This window comes from Hyla sarda, chromosome 10 (assembly GCF_029499605.1).
Source record: "Hyla sarda isolate aHylSar1 chromosome 10, aHylSar1.hap1, whole genome shotgun sequence".
Classification (NCBI taxonomy): Eukaryota; Metazoa; Chordata; class Amphibia; order Anura; family Hylidae; genus Hyla; species Hyla sarda.
This window is the reverse complement of record NC_079198.1, coordinates 73,089,965-73,105,356: the sequence shown is the minus strand read 5'-3', so window position 1 is coordinate 73,105,356 and position 15,392 is coordinate 73,089,965. Positions and strand designations below refer to the sequence as shown.

The 15,392-nt window shown below is 42.2% G+C and overlaps 1 protein-coding gene across 5 annotated transcripts in view; it reads right to left on the bottom strand.

Annotated features, from left to right (window-relative positions):
* Positions 1–15,392, bottom strand: part of DSCAML1 (DS cell adhesion molecule like 1) — a 293,681-nt gene that overhangs the window by 83,034 nt on the left and 195,255 nt on the right. For all 5 annotated transcript variants that reach the window (XM_056542777.1, XM_056542778.1, XM_056542780.1 and 2 more), the window contains exons 4-5: positions 1,219–1,365; positions 859–1,137 (exon numbers count right to left, since the gene is read on the bottom strand). In XM_056542777.1, coding sequence (XP_056398752.1) covers positions 859–1,137; positions 1,219–1,365 — 426 coding nt within the window. The remainder of the gene's footprint in view (positions 1–858; positions 1,138–1,218; positions 1,366–15,392) is intronic.

Genomic DNA, 15,392 nt, shown 5'->3' with positions numbered 1-15,392 from the left:
TAAGAAGGGTCCCTTAACAATAAGAAGATGACAAGCTGGACCTTCAGTGATCAGCTGTTTTCTATGGACAAACTTGGTGTTAAGTTTTTCCCTGGGTAAATTGAACATTACAGAAGTTGCATTTAAATTAATGATTTGTCTGTGAAAAACAGGACAGGATCTCCAAAGGAAGTCTTTGTAACCATTCTCCATTTTGGCTAAAAGATGAGGATTCCTAATAACATTTCTCTACAGAGTATATTAAAATTGGTTTTGTAAACTGGACAGCCCCTTTAAGCAACTTATCAAAAAATAAACTTTAAACATGTAATCTACAAAGTTTATTGATTTATCATGTTAAACATAAAAAGGTAAGTACAACCAGTCGTGAGGCTTTACTTGAAACAAATCCCTTCCAAGGAGCGAAGATCTGTTCACATATATATATAAATCGCATAAAATGTATCTAAGGACTTTCACTTTCTGAGTTAAGCCTCTAAATAACAGCTGCCTTTAACCTGAACTGTGAATTTATCGTGAAGTGTCCCTATTGCCCTTAGTAGAAGAGTATCTGCCAGGCTCTGTGTAAATGCCACTGAACAATATCACACTTGTCTTAGTTCTTCTTGTTTTCTTGTCATAAGTGTTCACACACATTGACACAATGATGTGCCCTACAGTAATGCTGCTAAACTTGTTGTTACTTGGTGGGACATGTAGATTGTCACTTCGACAGGTGGCATCATGTACTATGTTCCGCCTACTAAGATAAATATGAAAAAGATCTCCAGTAAATATTGGCTTCCTTTAATGCAAATGAACACTGACACAGCTACGTAGTGCACTGCCATCAATATCCAGGGTGTAATGGTATCTTACCTATGACGGTCAATGTGCCAGTGACTTCCGCAGAACCAAAGCTGTTCGTGATTTCACAAATGTAGGTTCCACTGTCTTCCAGGCGTAGGTCTGTCATACTTAGACCTGTATTACGTTTACTCCAACGACTGTCAGAGGGAACAGGGCGGCCATCTTTAATCCAACGAGAGGCTAGGTTTGGATATCCTGAGGCAATGCATGGTAGCTCCACTTTATCCCCCACAAACACCTCTAGGGAATGGAATCCATCGAGGAGAATGGGGACAGACTCTGCAGGCTCTGTAGAGGAAGTTAACAGGATAATATTATTGTGAACATAAAACATTATATATTTTTCATTATGTAAAACAGAGGACTAACCTGACACTATGAGACGCGCTCCATTGCTTTGTCGTGTCTCTCCACTATATCGATGTCTAGTGATGCAACGATAAGTAGATAGGGCATCCTCCTTCTGTACATCCAGGATGTAAAGTGCACCTGATGGTGAGGTGACAAATCTCCCCTCTAAGAGAAAGTAGAAGGAATAACGTTACTGACATTAGTGAGTGGGGGCCACAATCACAAGAACCCACACCATACATGGGGATGGAGCTCAACTTATTGTAGGTATATACATCCATATGCCAAGGCCAAACCTGACTCCACCACAAGGTGGAATTATACAGACAATAATTCAGTAACTGCATGCCTTCTATTAGTTCAGAGATATTTCCAACACATTGTAAAATCCATTCACATATGGTAAATAAAAGCACAGGGTGAATACATGGAAATTCAGAGAGAAACAGGTTTCAGTTGCTGCTCATTAGTCAATCTGTCATTCATTTCCACCTTCAGCCAATGTCAACACTACATGTGCCAAAGCTGTCACCTACCGGCTTCCTGTCACGTATTCACCCTGTGCCGCTCTTATTATAGCACCGTCTGGCTGCTTCTGCATACGGCACGCAGCCCTTATGTACAGCATGCTATGTTATGTAATGCACTGAGCTCAATCTGCCAGACTCTATATATATGGAGCATATAAATACATATATATCTATTACTGTTCCTAGCTTCTTTTACTGTTCATATGTATGCATTACTACTCTTACTGTCCATATATGCATGTTCATACATGTTCTTTAAACAAATGAAACATTTTACTTTAACTAATGTCCACATATGCTATTCACTGCACAGTGGTAATTCAGCTATCTAAAGAGGTTGTCTTATGAAGTCTTGTCCACATGTCATATGGATGTCATAAAGGTGGGGTTCTCTGCTTAGTCCCCCACTCCCACCTTAAAAATCTGAACTGGGAAACCTGAGGAACCCTTGTATGAAATTAATAAATGGATGCTCATCAGAATGGCCACTATGTGATACTGATCGCTATTAGGGTATATGGACGTCATAATGGGGAGTTTAGTCCTGTGGGTCAGGACTTTCATCCTTGTATGCAAAGAGATCTTGAGGGCAAAGGCATTGGTACGCTCCTTATATTTAACTAAACCCTCAATGTAGTATATAATGGACCACTCACCCTAAAAGGGGCAATTCCCTATACACCAGGAACCCCATACTGACCTATTTAGTCCATAAAGAAGTTCAATGGTTCCATCTAACTCTCTCCTATGTGTTTTATCTGTTTAGGATCATTAGAGAGACATCTGATGTCACCTTTTTGCGCATCAGAAGCAGTAGTGGCATTGTTTCCTTTGAAACAACCCATTCAGGGGAAACAACTGGCTAGCCATGCTTCCCTAAGTCAATTTATTTGTTTGAGGTCAAAGTCGCTAAAATTGGCATGCCCTGTATGGCAATCTGACCAGTCTGTAGCTATGCAGTCCCATATTCAACAAGCTGGAATGTACTGAGTTTTTTTTGATGCCTGTCAATCATAGCCATAATAATATCTGTGGTACAGTATCTCTTCTATGGGATCACACCCAATGGGCCCCCACTTTGAGTAGGTAGACTCCTTTTACTAGATATTTTGACCCAGTCATCTAGCAATTCCAATTCGGCCCTAGTCCCAATCACTAAGATCCTGACAGATGACCATATTTCCTTCTTCCAACACATCAACTTAAAGAACTGACTGTTTACGTGTTGTCTAACATTTTGCACCAATTAGCTGTTCGCCATTACACCTGGTCTTCAAAAGGTGTTGCCTTTTATGATACAACCCCTTTAAATTATAGGTTTTACATTTTTATATATAAATAACTGCCATATAAAGATGAGCAGTAAATATGGTTACAGCCGGCATTGTACTCCAGTGCTGCATTCACTGTATTGCGGCATGTCACTCGAAACAGTCAGCGAGCTTGTTGGCTGACAATTTATTCATACTTTATAGTGACTAGTGTTAAGACTGCACTTCCTATAAGATATGTGGGGACTTCTAACCGGCAAGGAACATTGGGGAACTGAAGCTCTAAAGCATGGAGAATCATGAATGAATGTATGAGGATGGACGGCTGGCAAACATCGCGGGCATTGCTGACCTTATAATGGAAACAGACCAACAAAAATGAAACCTGTCCAGTCTATTGTTCTACCAAGAGCAAAAGCCAAAGCGTGTCTGACAGCCCTACATTAGATTGTCAGTAGATCCCAGATTTTTTAAGATATTAGTTAGGGACAATTCATTTATGGAACAGTTAAAATGTGAGCTGAGATCTTGTAAGATAAAATACCTACAACTGCATCCAGCTACACCAGGAAGGCGAAGAGACCTACTGATATAAGAAACAGGGTCACCAAGACCCCTTCTCAGCTTTTGGGGGGAGCTTCAATTACAGTACAATTTCACAGGATGGAACCTTTCGAGATGTGGAAAGAAGTGAGCCGGTGTAGGGCCATATTTAGTATTTTGCCGTGGAATGTGTTACATGACCCAGCACTTTCCAGTGCTGCACTAAGACAGCTCCATTGGCTGACAGGCGCACACCCGCCCCCTTCCACTGGTTCCTGGGGGGTGTGTGTGCGCGTATCACATGACCACAAATATGCTGTCTCAAACACCGTTCCCTTCAGTGTGAGTTCGGCTACCGCAGCAGGAGGATGTCTCCTGCTGTGATAGCCGAAGAGCTGCGGCTGCAATGTTATTCGCACTGCTGCTGTAATATAATTGATTCCCCGCTATGGGAACAGTGGAGGGATCTGTATGAGATGCCAGCCGCTACACTCAGCTTATGACACTCGCGGGCGCAAGGTCCCCATAGCGGGGAGAGTGTCACATGTCAGCCGCAGTGCGGTCCCCATAGCTGGGACTGTATGAGATGCCAGCCGCTGCGCTCAGCTTATGACACCCGCAGGGGCATGGTCCCCATAGCGGGGAATTAATGTAATGTCAGCAGCGGCGCTGAGACCCCCCCGTGGGCGCACCGTCCCCATAACGGGGAATGAATGTAATGTCAGCCACAGTGCTGAAATCCCCCCGCGGCACATGGTCCCCATAGTGGGGAATCAATAACATTACAGCCGCAGCGCGAATAACATTGATGCCGCATCGCTTCGGCTATCACAGCAGGAGACATCCACTTGCTGTGGTAGCCAAACTCACACTGAAGGGAACGGTGTTTGAGACAGCATATTTGTGGTCACGTGACATGCACCCCTCCCAAGGAACCAATGGTAGGGGGCGGGTGTGCGCGTGTCAACCAATGGAGCTGTCTTAGTCCAGCACTGGAAAGTGTCACTACATCGGGAGAAGAAGCGATCAACCAGGTGCCTTTCTAGTCTCATTCTAGTGTTTGGTGCGGGCCTGAGCATTTATACTCTGACTTATCAAAACTTTTAACATGTCTCTATGAAAAGTACCATAAAAAAAAAAAAAACTTAATGTATTACATATCTGAAGTTGCCGATTTGGCTGCGGATCTGCAGCGTATCTGCAGCAAAATCTGCAACAATGCCCTTTAAAGCCAATGAAGAACTTTTACAACTCTGCAGTGTACCTGCAAAACAAAGTGACACGATGCAGGTTTCAATAAATGTGGAACTGCTAAATCTTTTTGAATGGATTTTACTATAAATAAAAGTCTGACCTAAAATATGGCATCGCTCATGTGCCAGATCAGACACTACATGGTGGCTTCTGTTCTGAACCAAAGCCGCAATGCTGATGTGAACTGAGCATTATATGCTTAAATCAGTGCTTCCCAACCAGGGTGCCTCCAGCTGTTGCAAAACTACAATTCCCAGCATGACCGGACAGCCAAAGGCTGTCCGGGCATGCTGGGAGTTGTAGTAATTTTGCAACAGCTGGAGGCCCCCTGGTTGGGAAACACTAGCTGAAATAATGGATTCTCATTTAGCATGCATTTTAAAAGCTGCTCTATGGTCCTTGAGGCTGATCATATAGTGATAATCTTTTTCTCCCATTTTATGCTTGTCACAGGCAGAAAACTTGTAGAGAGAAAGATTAATGAGGAGCACTGATGAAGGGTCAACAATGTCTCACGCTTTCATTCGGATTTCTGTAGTGAGAAGGGAATGGGGACGTACACATTGAAGAGATCGTATACTTTGTGTACGCATTTGTATATATTTATAATAACATACACCGATCAGCCATTATATTAAAAACCACTGACATGTGAAGAGAATAACATTGATAATTACATGATAATGGTGCCTGTTATTGGGTGAAATACACTAGGCCGCACTTAAAGGGGAACTCCAGAGGAAAACATTTTTTTTCACATCAACTGGTGCCAGAAAATTATACAGATGTGTAAATAACCTCTAATTCAAAATCTTAATCCTTCCAGTACTCATCAGCTGCTGTATACTACAGAGGAAGTTGTATAGTTCTTTTCTGCCTAACCACAGTGCTCTCTGCTGCTAAGTATCTAATAAACTTTGGTATGGGCCAAAATTGTAATGGCTAGACAACTTTGTCAAAATATCTCCAAAACATCAGGCTTGGTTTCCAATGTGCAGTGGTTAGTACCCACCAAAGAGGGCCAACGGATGAACCAGAGACCGAGTCATGGACCGAGTTGAATGTGGACGTTATACTGAAACTTTTTCCGGAAACCTCTATATCAATCTATTTATCTAATTTTATAACATTCTGTCTATAAAAGGGACTGTGTTTCAATGTGACAGGTTCCCTTTTAGTAATGTAGAAAAAAAGGAAGACCGCGTATGGCGCCTCGTGTATTACCCAAGGATTAGGTGGCTAACAAGTAGTCAGGTAGTATTGCCCCTTATAGGTGGCCGCTCACCTTGTAACAGAAGAAATAAAGCATATCCCCTCGATATAGAGGTATACTAATGTAGTCTGCTGCTCAGCCGGAAGGTCTCCAGGACTCAGAAGAATCTTTCCTGTAGTAATATGCAGAAGAAATAGGGAAATAGACCATCGGTTCCAGGCGCTGCTTCCTCAAACATCAGTCACTGAGTTTCTTGTGAAAGATCTAGAGATGGATCACTTTTATTGTAGCAAAAATAAAAAAATAAAGATGACGCGCTTCGAGGGTAACCCCCTCTTCCTCAGATGAGCAGAGGGGGTCACTCTCGAAACGGATCATTTTTATTTTTAATTTTGCTTCAATAAAAGTGATCCATCTCTGGATCTTTTACAAGAAACTCCGTGACTCTGATGTTTGAGCTAGCAGCGCCTGGAACCGATGGTCTATTTCCCTATTTTCTTCTACAGGTCCCCTTTTAGGATCTTTTGCTAATGTCTTAGATCCAAAAACCACGGGACACATTCAGAAGGTCTTGAGGAGTCCTTGCCGCCATGGATCAGAGACGTTTTAAAAGAACATAGGGCACCTACATGATATTAGACAAGTGGATTTATTATTAATGCTGATTGGTATATAAAAGAAAAATAAAAAGGAAATAATAATGACAGATGAGACGGTCTTTCTGCTATCAATCTTCTGTGTTTTATATTATTATTCTTTAAGACTGACAAACTGTATCGGATCTTTTAAGTGGCAAACATAAATACATCATAATATGGACAAATGGAGATACAGAAAAAAACTGCTGGTTGATTCCATTCTCCTCCAATATTTTTTAACCCCTTGGGGACAGCGCCCATTATAACCCTAAGGACGGGAGCATTTTTTGCACATCTCGATACTTGCATCATTTCTTCGTGAAAGATTCCAAAATTTCAGGAAAATTTTGAAAATTTTGCATTTTTCTAACTTTGAAACTCCCTGCTTGTAAGGAAAAGGGACATGCCAAATAAATTGCATATTGATTCACAAATACAATATGTTTACTTTATGCTTGCATCATAAAGTTGACATGCTTTTACTTTTTGAAGACATCAGAGGGCTTCAAAGTATAGCTAATTTTTCCCGAAAATTTCAAAATCTGAATTTTTCAGGGCCAGTTAAGTTTAGAAGTGAATTTGAGTGTCTTTATGTTGGACATCCCCTATAATGGACCCCATTATGAAAACTGTACCCCTCAAAGTATTCAAAATGACATTCAAAAAGTTTGTTAACCCTTTAGGTGTTTCACAGGAGTAGCAGCAAAATGGAGGAGAAAAATCAAAATCTCAATTTTTTACACTAAAATGTTATTGTAGCCCCATTTTCATTTTAACAAGGGGTAAAAGGTAAAAAGGCCCCCCAAAACTTGTAATTCATTTTCTCTCGAGTAAGGAAATACCTCATATGTGGATGTAAAGTGCTCTGTGGGTGCACTAGAGGGTTCAGAAGGGAAGGAGCGACAATGGCATTTTGGAGAGCGAATTTTGCTGAAATGGTTTTTGGGGGGCATGTCCCATTTAGGAAGCCCCCATGATGCCAGAACAGTAAAAAAAAAAAAACACATGGCATACAACTTTGGAAACTACACCCCTCAAGGAACGTAACAAGGGTTATAGTGAGCCTTAACACCCCACAGGTGATTGACGAACTTTCATTAAAGTGGGACACGAAAATGAAAAATTAGATTAGTGTTACCCCAAACTTTTCATTGTCACAAGGAGTAATAGGAGAAAATGCCCCCCAAAATGTGTAACCCAATTTCTATTGAGTAAGGAAATACCTCATATGTGGATGTAAAGTGCCACTACACAGTGGTCTCCAAACTGTGGCCCTCCAGATGTTACAAAACTACAACTCCCAGGATGCCGAGACAGCCTTTGGCTGTCTGGGCATGTTGGAAGTTGTAGTTTTGCAACTTTTAGAAGGCCGCAGTGAAGATCACTTACCAGCGATCTTCAATGCAGCCTCCTCCACCGCCGTACTGGCATGCCTCCTCCTGCTGTTGCCACTGCTCCGATGCCGCCGTCGCCGATCTGATGCCGCTGGTAAGCCGCCGGCCATGTGCCCCCACACTGCCCGGACTTCGAACAGTGGGCAGAGCAGGGGAAATTAACTTTATCCCCCTGCCCCCAACTGCCATTGGTCAATCAGTCCTGATCGACCAATGGCATGGCATAGGAGGAGGTAGCACCCCTGCTCCCTTACTCCTATCCTTTAGCATGGTCAGAGCTGTCTGTGACAGCTCTGATGGCTCTTATTTTTCGGGAGATCGGGTCACCAGTGAATTGACCGGCGATTTGCGGCGACCGCCAACATGGGGGGGTCTCGGGACCCCCCCTGGGCATTTGCAAGGAATGCCTGCTGATAGATATCAGCAGTCATCCTGGTCTTATCACCACCCGGCACGCGGTGGTGATCGGAAATACGGAGGGCGTACAGGTACGCCTTCCATCCTTAAGTACCAGGACGTGAGGGCATACCTGTATGCCCTCCATCCCCAACAGGTTAAAGCATACCTGTCAGATCCCACAAAAATCCTGCTCATGTACATGTAACTTATGTCTCTATCACCCATATTTCACTAAAAAAATTGCATATTACAGCTGCTCAATGTCTTTTCCATCTTGTTAAAGGGAGGGGGCGTGTCCATCTCTTGCCTGCACTGAGATGACTCCTCCCCTCCCTCACTCTTCCTACAGCTTTTGCAAAACTAGAACACTCTGCATGCCCAGACATCCTTTGACTGTCCAGGCATGCTTGGAGTTGTCGTTTTGCAACAGCTGGAGGTGCATGCTTGATAAAACTGTGCTACAGCAGTTGTTGCTGCAGGCTGTGTTCCTCCAGCGGCCTTGTCATTCAGCCATCTCGTGTCATGCCATTGGCTGTCTGGGCATACTGGGAATTGTAGTTTTGCAACAGCTGATGGTACACAAGTTGGTCAATTCACTGAGGCAAAACTAAGTAAAATGTTTACTAAAGACCTATGGAGACAATGTTTTTGTACCATATGTGTAAAGAATGAATAAAAAAAAATTATTTTAAAGTTGTCTGTAGCCTTTAAGGTATCTGCTACATTGATAACTTTGTCTACATTGTTAACAAAAATGGATATAATTAAAAACGAACTTCATGGCACAGATCTTGTATAGTGGCGAAGCCATGAGATAAGCACACATGGACCAAACTGTACACATAATATATTACAAGGAGGGACTACAAACTTATGATCTTTTTAATACACTTTCTGTGTGACGATCCTTCGAGAATATGATAAAATAGGTGAAGGTGGAAAAAAAACTACAGAAAAGCGATTACACGGAGAATGACAGAGCAACTCATTAGGCTGTAAAGATTAGGCACACAAGTCATAGCTCCAGCTTTGGTAAAGCCGCTTATCCTTTGGCTACCTAGAAATCAGCTATGACTGCTTTCACACATGCCACTTAGTGCTAATTCTAACAATATATGACATTCTAAAACAAACATCAGAAACCTGTATCCTCAGTACTGCATTGTGAACCTCAGACCTGATTTACCGCACCATTCTGCTGCCTGAGGCACCACTATACCCTTACCCTTCTTAACCCATATATCAACAAACAACATATCTGTGCATGAGCTGTGTGAACAGTAGTAGAAATCTTTTGTATGTATTATTGGCTAAGACATGATGCTAAGACAGAAATTCAAGCAAGACTTTCAGATTATTTTATTTGTTTCTAAAGCTTGTTGGGATCATCTTTAAAGGGGTATTTCCTCATTCCCTTATTACTTCTGGCTTTCCTGCTCCTCCGGCCTGTTTGCAGAGGCCGCAGGTGGTCTTGAAAAACGAAAGCAGCCGAGGTGGGGAAACTACCCAATTTGCATAACTCCCATTGACTTCCCGTATCTTCCCCACCTTGGCTGCTTTTGGCTTTCCCGACCACCTCCGGTCACTGCAAAAAGAAAAAGAAAGGCGAAGGTAATGGGTGAGAATATCCCTTTAATGAAGTATTGTAAAACTGCTTAAGTAACAACTCTATATTACAATTTATTATCATCGTCACCATTTTAGCAGCTGGGGTGCCTGTTAATATAACAAGGGTGCCTTCTGGTCTTTGCCTAATTGGTATAAACCATAGTAAGGCCTTGTGCACACTGGCCTATTGTACTGATCTGTAAAAGGCATCAGTAGCTGAATAGGGCCATTATAAACCTCTCAGTTTTTCCAGCTTTATACTTTCTTTATATCTTATGTACAGAGGGAAATAATAAAGACCCTATAGGGACTATGTGGGCCAGTGTACAAGGTCTGTGCATATAGGTTTGCCATTGGATGGCCAATAATAGCATACTACAGCACTGCTTAACATGTTGTTGTCACAGAAGATTAGTGAATATTTAGGCCCAGAATCCACCTGTCTTGTGCATAAAGCACATTGGCCCACATTTATCATTGTCTTTAGACTGTTTTTGTGTCTAAAAAGGGGCAAAAAAAAGGATCAAGCAGGATTTTGGGTGTTTTTTTTGCGCCTTTTGGTTTACACATTTCTCCTGATTTGTAATCCACTGATTTTGGCAATACAGTGATCCCTCAACTTACAATGGCCTCAACATACAATAGTTTCAACATACAATGGTCTTTTCTGGACCATTGTAACTTGAAGCCAGACTCAACATACAATACTGTCCAGATCTGCGAAACATTTCAATGGCTGGAAGATCCGACCAATCAGAATGGATATTCACTGCTAAAACCCCTGTATTAGTGCGTGCACTGTAGTACTAAAGCGCATGCACTGACTGGTGTCTGGTAGCGCCCCCTACAGTACAGGGAGGTATTACATGTTCAGTACTACTCTTAACCTATGTCACAGTTAGTTGCTCCTTTGGACACCAAGTAAAGGCGGCTCCATTTAACTTTTTTTTTTAGGAAATTGCGTGTACTGTACAGGACCCTGAAGAAGCTCCTGTCCTCTACATAGACCAGTGTTTCCCAACCAGGGCACCTCCAGCTGTTGCAAAACTACAACTCCCAGCATGCCCGGACAGCCTTCGGCTGTCCGGGTATGCTGGGAGTTGTAGTTTTGCAACAGCTGGAGGCACCCTGGTTGGGAAACACTAAAAACAGACAGTGATTACAGCTCTCAGCAGATCTTTCGTACTTTTATATGTAAGGATTTGCTTTATCTATATTAGTTATCTACTTATTTTTCTTTAATCCTTACTTTTTCCTATTTTTGGATGACATTTTGGGGCGTTGGAACCAATTACCAGGTTTACATAGAGTTATGGACTCAACATACAATGGTCTCAACATACAATCCTGGAACCAATTAATATTGTAACTTGAGGGACCGCTGTACACATGATATAGAAGGGATTTATCAACTGCGCCTTTTTGTGAAAAGGAGCAAAAAAAGGCACAAAGCCAATGAAAAGTCTCTAAAACTACACCAGCCCAGACTTAGCTTTTTGGTGTATGTGAAGAGAGAAATTTCAGAAAATGTGACCTGCACAAAATTAATCAAATGCTCTTTTGACCATTTCATAAATTTGGTGCTCGTACACATTACAGCACACAAAAAAAGGTGTAAAAAAATGCTTCACTAACACCTACAATGATAAATGCTTCACTAACACCTACAATGATAAATGTGGGCCATTGATCCTTGTGGTCCACAAGGTATGCAGCATTAGCAAATCTGTAGTACCCTTAAAGGGGTTTCCCAGGAAAAACCTTTTTTTAATATTTCAACTGGCTCCAGAAAGTTAAACAGATTTGTAAATGACTTCTATTAAACAAATCTTAATCCTTTCAGTACTTATGAGCTTCTGAAGTTAAGGTTGTTCTTTTCTGTCTAAGTGCTCTCTGATGGCACGTGTCTCAGGAACCGCCCAGTTTAGAAGCAAATCCCCAAAGCAAACCTCTTCTAAACTGGGAGGTTCCCGAGACACGTGTCATCAGAGAGCACTTAGATAGAAAAGAACAACCTTAACTTCAGAAGCTCATAAGTACTGAAAGGATTAAGATTTTTTAATAGAAGTAATTTACAAATCTGTTTAACTTTCTGGAGCCAGTTGATATATAAAAAATGTTTTTTTCCTGGATAACCCCTTTAAATGGGTTATGCTGGATTGGATTCTTCAAAAACAGCACCACACCTGTCGCCAGGTTGTGTGCGGTACTGCATATCCACATGTTGTAATATGGAAATACTACTATGGTAGAATATATAAGGCACAAGGCACGCAGACTTCATACGAGTCAATAATACTGAATTGTATGGACACCATGTGCCACAGTATACACTTTCTACAGGCAGCACTGCTACATACATGGATATATTCACTTCCAACTACTTTGTGTACCTGAGAAGGTTTGAAATCCATTAAATCTTTGTATACTGTAAATTGTTGTATATAGCATGAACACGTGCTTCGTTTTATACACTATCCTGTAATTCACCATTTTTGGATGTGGTTTTTAATAGGTGTATAAGCGTACGTCCAGCCCTTACTTGACCTCCTCTAGAAGACGAGATGAAAGACATTATGACTTGCAGCCAGACTCTTGACTTTAAAGGGGTATTCCAGGAAACAACTTTTTTTTTATATATATATCAACTGGCTCCAGAAAGTTAAACAGATTTGTAAATGACTTCTATTAAAAAATCTTAATCCTTTCAGTACTTATGAGCTTCTGAAGTTTAGGTTGTTCTTTTCTGTCTCAGTAATCTCTGATGACACCTGTCTCGGGAACCTCTTCTAAACTGGGAGACATGTGTCATCAGAGATTACTTAGAAAGAAAAGAACAACCTTAACTTCAGAAGCTCATAAGTACTGAAAGGATTAAGATTTTTTAATAGAAGTCATTTACAAATCTGTTTAACTTTCTGGAGCCAGTTGATATATATATATAAAGTTTTTTCCTGGATAACCCCTTTAAGATGAAATAATGTTAGTGTCAAAGTATTTCTATTCAGCGCATTAAAGCGAACATTCACACTTCTCTCTAAGAGGTGTAAGTGATATTATTGTAGCAGCTAATCCATACAGAAACAAACACAGCTGATCGATCAGCAGCAGTTAAAATAAAGTGCGAGGTGAGGGCGTCAGAGAGGCGGGAGGGGGCACCATCTCATTACTTGGATAAAGTGAGCAAGAGGAGGAGGAGGAGGAGGCCACCCCATCGCTCAGATTAATGTGCGCTGGATGGAGCCCTGGCGGCCAATCTGGATCGATCGACATTTGTCAAACTGAATTGGGGAGTCCCCAAGCAGCATTCAGCATGGCTATTCTCCAGGGAACGGAACGGGAGGAGAGAAGAGAAGGGAAAAGGCTAAACTGAGAAAAGAAAGAGGTGCAGCGGAGGTGCACTACACAACTAGAGCTGGGATTCCCACAGTGATGCTGAGAGGCAAAGACTTGAAAATGATTGTATTAATGTTGAGACATTATATCATCATACACAAGATACATAACTACTACTGTCCAATGCAAAGATGCCATATAACTCCTACAACATAACATTTCATAAGATGCTGTATATCAGGCCAGGGCTACCTCAGTGTCAATATTCTGTAGAACAGTGGTCTTCAAGCTGCGGACCTCCAGATGTTGCAAAACTACAACTCCCAACATGCACGGACAGCCAACGGCTGTCCGGGCATGCTGGGAGTTGTAGTTTAAAAAAAAAAAATTAACCTAACCCCAAGGCCGAAGCCCGGGGTGAAAAAACCCTTATTGCTCAACCCTTAAAAAGTAACCTTTATTGGTATATATTAAAAGCTCCCCAGTGTAAAGTTAAAATAACCCCTGACAGGTGTGTACAGGGTTAATGAGGGAAAATTCCCTTTCGGTATTAAGTGCGGTACTGCAGACACTCACACTGCCTTGTCAGAGGGTTGGTTAAAACTCAAACAGTATGCCCACCCCTACATGTTTCGCCGCACCGCGGCGTTCTCAAGAGGTATATGCGGCTACTATGATATGATATATATGACATAGTAGCCACATATACCTCTTGAGAACGCCGCGGTGCGGCGAAACATGTAGGGGTGGGCATACTGTTTGAGTTTTAACCAACCCTCTGACAAGGCAGTGTGAGTGTCTGCAGCACCGCACTTAATACCGAAAGGGAATTTTCCCTCATTAACCCTATACACACCTGTCAGGGGTTATTTTAACTTTACACTGGGGAGCTTTTAATATATACCAATAAAGGTTACTTTTTAAGGGTTGAGCAATAAGGGGTTTTTCACCCCGGGCTTCAGCCTTGGGGTTAGGTTAATTTTGTCTATTGACCCCCAACCAACCTGGGTCATTTTCTTTAGGTTTTGAGTTGTAGTTTTGCAACATCTGGAGGTCCGCAGGTTGGCTGTCCGGGCATGCTGGGAGCTGTAGTTTTGCAACATCTGGAGGTCCACAGGTTGAAGACCACTGCTGTAGAACAAACATAGAATGTGTCTGCCGATAAAAATCATTTGGTCCATCTGGTCTGTCCAACTATGAATAGGCATTGGCCCTATCTTATATAAAGGATAGCCATATGCCTATCCCATGCATGCCTAAAGGGGTACTCCGCTGGAAATTATTATTTTTTTAAATCAACTGATGCAGGAAAGTTTAACAGATTTGTAAATTACTTCAAGTTAAAAATCTTAATCCTTCCAGTACTTATCAGCTGCTGTATACCACAGAATTTCTTTTTGAATTTCCTTTCTGCCTGACCACAGTGCTCTCTGCTGACACCTCTGTCCATATCAGGAACTATCCAGAGCAGGAGAAATTTGCTATGGGGATTTGCTCCTACTCTGGACAGTTCCTTACATGGACAGAGGTGTCAGCAGTGATCACTGTGGTCAGACAGAAAAGAAAACTGAAAAGAACTTCCTCTGGAGCATACAGCAGCTGTTAAGTACAGGAAGGAATAAGATTTTTAAATAGAAGTAATTTACAAATCTGTTAAATTTTCTGGCATGGTTGATATATAAAAAAAAAAATAATGCTTTCCAGCGGAGTACCTCTTTAAGCACTGACTAGCTATATAATAGCGCCTCCCTACAGATCAGTACTGTTGTTACGTCTAGCGCTCCGGGTCCCCGCTCCTCCCCGGAGCGCTCACGGCGTCCTTCTTCCTGCAGCTCCCCGGTCAGCGCTGACCGGGAGCGCTGCTCTGCCATGGCCGTTGGGGATGCGATTCGCACAGCGGGACGCGCCCGCTTGCGAGTCGCATCCCAGGTCACTTACCCGTTCCCGTCTCCTGCGGTCATGTGCTGGCGCGCGCGGCTCCGCTCTCTAGGGCGCGCGCGCGCCAG